The sequence below is a fragment of the Varroa destructor genome, unplaced genomic scaffold (genome assembly GCF_002443255.2).
Source record: "Varroa destructor unplaced genomic scaffold, Vdes_3.0 BEIS01000004.1, whole genome shotgun sequence".
Taxonomy (NCBI): Eukaryota; Metazoa; Arthropoda; class Arachnida; order Mesostigmata; family Varroidae; genus Varroa; species Varroa destructor.
In genome coordinates this window covers 42636042-42641420 of record NW_019211457.1, presented here as the reverse complement: position 1 = coordinate 42641420, position 5379 = coordinate 42636042, and the positions used below count along the sequence as shown (strand labels likewise).

The window sequence follows — 5379 nt, the reverse complement described above, 5'->3', positions numbered from 1 at the left end:
CTTTTGTGGAACCATGTGAAAGATGGGACGAAACGAAACAAGATAATTAGAGACGATAAGACATAGTCGTTTCCTCAAATATTTCCAAAATTTTGTTTTGTTTTGATGTCAAGCTTTTAATGATTGTCGGCAGTTTCGTCGATTTTATCTGCTTAACTTGGATTTCAATTTATTTATACTTCGATAAAACTGACACAGTTTGCAGATTCTAATTTAATACAGTATCGGCAACATTAATTTAGGAGATTTATTCCCCCAACAAGATCCATCTATCAGGCAAACAGGTAAATCTTCTGGGAGCGAGAGAGCCCGACCTGCCACTTTGAGATGGCTAACTTGAACCAGAGACGCGGGTAATCTTTGATTGGCCACAAGTTCAACTTAAACAGTTAGTGTTAATGTAGCTCATCTCATCTGTAAGCTGAAAGTTTCGCCGCAAAGGCTTTATAGTTGAATTCATTGAAACAACGATATTCTGAGTTATCTAAAGTCGAATGGAAGAAGTATGGGTCTCATGAAGTGTTGGCATTTTTTCGGAATCATAATTTATGCCACGGAGCGATTAATCAGTGCTTCATTGAAGACTCTATAGAATAGCCGAACGATACAACGAGCACGTAAAACTGGCGCTGAAACCCCGTACCGTCGAGTTAATCTAACGTTACAAAAGCTTAAGTGAACATTAAATGTGTAAATTTTTACTAAGTAACAAACTTTTAGTTATGCACTTCTAGATAATGTGCAAGCCAAGTCTTCAGGCTACGAGTGCCATACGATACTGTTGTAAAACTCTGGTGAAGGCATAGCTCTATTACCTTCGATCCAGTTAATCGTATCGGAAGACGTATTTGAGGCACGTGGCGCATCAGCTTAGTTACTAGAAATGTTTATGATTTGCAAAAGCAAATTCGATCAGTTGCCTCTGTGATTTGTAGAAACGTTTAGTTTTGATGCTGATTTCTATATGGGTCTATATTTTAAATTGGTATCGCCGTTAGCCACTGCATCACACGGCTGGCCGGCTGGCTCCCAGTACAAAGCGAAGATTGTCTGTCTATGCCCGGGTCTGAACGTGTGTCTAAAATTAGCACGCTAATACGTTATCTAAGCTATCACGAAAGATTTGCATGTCTGTAACACCGACCTTATGGTACGGATTTTCATTGAGTGCTTTGAGTAGCAGCTTGGTAGTATCTGTTTTCGGACGGGAATCGAGTGATGAGGCCCTAGCGACCGCTTTACGCCATAGTCCCATTGTGTACTGCCTCTTCTCGTCCGACGATAGTGCGCCTACGTCACTTCCGATTCTGGTGGGACTACCGAACGCTGTCATCGAATGGTTGTTATTCGACATTTCCGAGTCGAGGCTTCTCGAGGCTGCGCGCAATTGTTCCGCTGGAAACGAAGCCAATTGAATTATCGTAATGTAAATAATTTCCCGCCGCCCCCGTTACTGCGGCGTAAAGAGGTAATAGCAAAACAAATTCTTAGGAACGGACCGTTTTCGCATATACACGAAACTGATAATAGTAGGCGGTGCTTCGTTCAGCATAGAAATGGGGTGTAGTGGTAGTAGAAGCGGCAAGAATCTCGATAACAGGTCAAATAGCACGATTTGTTGATATTTTCTATGCGAATGCCGTAAAAGGAACATTGACCGTCTACAGTAACTCTCAAGCATGATGCTATTGTGCACATAATTACGTTGATATAATAAAGAAAAGATAACCTAAACGTTTTATATAGACTAAAAAACGTAGATGACATTTTACATATATAACTTAACAGCACCTTACAAGTCGCACATTAAAAAAATCAAACATGAAATGGCATTTGGTTTCTCGCAATTTTAGTGTCAGAAATATACAAATACAAGTGATGAAAATCGTCTATGAAAGCTTAGGTTTTCGGGATCGACCCCTTTCCGATCCATCGTCACGATCACTTGAAAGAGAATCGAAAGACCACGAAAGCTATCAGATGCTCGCTATTTTACGCGGTCTTGCGACGTGCTACTCGTGCGAGCCCCAAATTTATTTTCTTTGCGGTTAAACTGATCACGTGATAATTTCCAGAACTTTTTTCTAATAAAAACCCCAGATTAACAATACCATACCTTGTTAAGCTGAGCTGCAGAGATATGCCAATCAGCGAAAGAGTACGCGATGTTAAATAGCATTTGCCTACAGATATCGCTGAAAAGAGTATGCTTATATGCCGAGTCCTGATTTGTAGTGAAATATGAAGCAAATCCCTTAATTACCCTAACTGCTTAAGCTGCAACTGCTTGAACCGTTTCCGCATCCTGATTCCCTATTGCTTTACTAAGTAAATCGAGACGAGAGCTCTCCAAGCACGAGCTTCGACGATGCGCTAATTAATAATGTAATTACAGTTACCAGAGATGCGCATGGAGGAAAAACTAAAATTGCAACAATGTAGATAAAGTAGCAGAGTTTCTTGAGCCTCTGGGGGATCGATCGACAGACCTTTACCTGCTTACCCTGGACACCTGCTACTGGGTCCTATTGATCTTTTAACGCAGAAATGGCGAGCTACAATGGTCGACAGAAAGCCATTGGCAGTACAACCGACCCAGCTTATGTATACTGTCGAACCACTGATAAACGTGGACGAGTATGCTCTGATCCACTACTTCGGCAAACTGCAAGTTGTTCGCTAGGCAAAGTAGAAGGCTTGCTCGAGGACGTATAGTTTGCAATCTGATTGCTTACCCCTTGTTGGGTCTGAGGCCCTTTAAGAAAACACGAAAGGGAGACATTGCCAATATGGCCAATAACTTCATTTTAAGAATAACATTCAGAGGAAAATAGAATAAACTCTATTACGACTTGGCTAATACACATTTTTAGAGTTTATCTCAAAGAATAGTATACACTTAGTGTAGTCAAAAAAAAAATTCAATTATATCCATAATATAGAATTAAGGAACGTGGTACCCAGACCAACTGATATAGCATTTAGAAACATGAAAAATATTGGCTGACAAGGACTACGGACAAATCTATTTTCTTTCTTTATGTATATTCTGGGTTTTCATTCACACTATACATTCAGCATCTAAACGGAATAACAGGTCACAGACGACCGATGAAACGAGACCCAGAAATGTCAGCTTTTTTTGGAGATTCGTCATCTATGCATAGCTGGGTTTCGTTACCGTAGTTCACGTTGACCGTGAAAATGTTGTCTGCTTCAGCCCACGTTGGGCTAAGCAATAATCACACTTCTTAAGATGATGAACGAGTTTTTTGTTCATATGCTATTATCGCTGATCCATCAAGAGAAATAGGTAGTACTCATTAGGTTCTCCCCCTTTTGCCCCAAGCCACTCCCTTTTGTAGGTTCAGCTAAAGCATGACAGGCCCAGTATTCAAGGCGATATAGGGAATGTCTTATTTAAGGCGAGACATAGCGAAGAAAAATCTAAGTCGTAGATCGCAATCGGTCCTATAAGGCTGTCATGCAGGTTTCGTATCTTTGCAGTATCGATTTCTCAGAAGGCTATTTTTATCAGACGCTGTCTAGTCAGTGAATAGGTACAGGTCAGTGCAATAACATTACTATAGACTTGTCCATTAGTTAAATATCAGTTATAAAATTGTACATGCTACGTACCGTCATTGCAGCTCATGGTGAGTCTCGGCATCAACACTGCGGAAGGTGTGATTAGCACAAATCAATGGAAAGAATTAGATGGTTGTTACGCCTGTTACTTCCTAATTCGAAATATTATTGAAGCTTTTAGGAATAGAATATAGGCATACAAATATACGTGGAAGCAAACGACTCGGTGAAAATAGAAGCGGTGTATGTACAGTCGTTAGACTAAGCATCAGAAGATCATGTAGCTCTGAAGCTCGATCGTATTGTAAATCATAGACATAGTAATCGTATCAGGCTTGGCACTTTTACAATGTATGATTTAAGCGTGGATTATAAGAAAGTGTATAAAGAAAGGTAAGGGAGGCGTGTTCGTATCCGAAAAATTGACTAGCTGCAAGAATATTTCGTATGATTCCCATTATAAAGAGTTAGTTAGCAAATAAACCTGGTTACCTGCCCGGTTACCTTTCTGCAGGCTCAATATATAGTCGATAACATGCACTGCAGCTCTTTTGGCAAACATCATTTGGTATTACGCTAATGGGTAGTCGAATAGTAAAAAAAACTAAACACTCTATATAATTTTTTTAGTGAAAACAGACATAAATAAGCGAAACGAAGCGTTCTACAAATTCTACTTCCTTGGATATCCAAAAAGTGTAATATTGACAGATCTTGGTGGTATGCGAGGGCCTCCTTATACATCAGTGGGTTTTATTGTGGTTCAGAGCTCTAAACAATCCTCTGTCTTCAACTACGCGTAAAGGCGGGCCATGAAAAAGTAACGTGTCTACATTAGGATTTGACATGACAGGCGTTAGAATTACTTGCTGAAGCTTTATCTCAGCAACTAGGCGCTATAGAGCTCTCTGTAACTTAAGTATATTTATTTATTTAGTTCTTAATACTACTTTACGTAATGAACTTTAGCGATTGAGTCGAGAAATATTGTAGCTTATCTAAACTAGTAACTTTTTCCCAAAAGCGATATTCTATCAGTTAAGGCTAATCGGCAAATGTAAACAGCCATCAGATGAGCGAGGAATCGAGGGAACCTGGCACACTATAAAAATAAAGGCAATATCCAAATCTCCCGTTACGATGTCTGAATTTGCGTGTGTGTGAGTGTGTGTGTGTGTGTGTGTGTGTGTGTGTGTGTGTGTGTGTGTGTGTGTGTGTGTGTGTGTGTGTGTGTGTGTGTGTGTGTGTGTGTGTGTGTGTGTGTGTGTGTGTGTGTGTGTGTGTGTGTGTGTGTGTGTGTGTGTGTGTGTGTGTGTGTGTGTGTGTGTGTGTGTGTGTGTGTGTGTGTGTGTGTGTGTGTGTGTGTGTGTGTGTGTGTGTGTGTGTGTGTGTGTGTGTGTGTGTGTGTGTGTGTGTGTGTGTGTGTGTGTGTGTGTGTGTGTGTGTGTGTGTGTGTGTGTGTGTGTGTGTGTGTGTGTGTGTGTGTGTGTGTGTGTGTGTGTGTGTGTGTGTGTGTGTGTGTGTGTGTGTGTGTGTGTGTGTGTGTGTGTGTGTGTGTGTGTGTGTGTGTGTGTGTGTGTGTGTGTGTGTGTGTGTGTGTGTGTGTGTGTGTGTGTGTGTGTGTGTGTGTGTGTGTGTGTGTGTGTGTGTGTGTGTGTGTGTGTGTGTGTGTGTGTGTGTGTGTGTGTGTGTGTGTGTGTGTGTGTGTGTGTGTGTGTGTGTGTGTGTGTGTGTGTGTGTGTGTGTGTGTGTGTGTGTGTGTGTGTGTGTGTGTGTGTGTGTGTGTGGGTG

The 5379-nt window shown here is 41.0% G+C and overlaps 1 protein-coding gene across 8 annotated transcripts in view; it reads right to left on the bottom strand.

Annotated features, from left to right (window-relative positions):
- The window catches only part of LOC111248951 (sodium/hydrogen exchanger 4-like), a 101818-nt gene that overhangs the window by 5336 nt on the left and 91103 nt on the right, over positions 1 to 5379 (bottom strand). For 6 of the 8 annotated variants that reach the window (XM_086988197.1, XM_086988198.1, XM_022802097.2 and 3 more), the window contains 2 exons: positions 3640 to 3675; positions 1145 to 1395 (listed from right to left, as the gene is read on the bottom strand). In XM_086988197.1, coding sequence (XP_086844323.1) covers positions 1145 to 1395; positions 3640 to 3675 — 287 coding nt within the window. Of the gene's footprint in view, positions 1 to 1144; positions 1396 to 2735; positions 2756 to 3639; positions 3676 to 5379 lie in introns of those variants that run through there. The other 2 variants (XM_022802101.2, XM_022802098.2) reach the window with 2 other exon arrangements.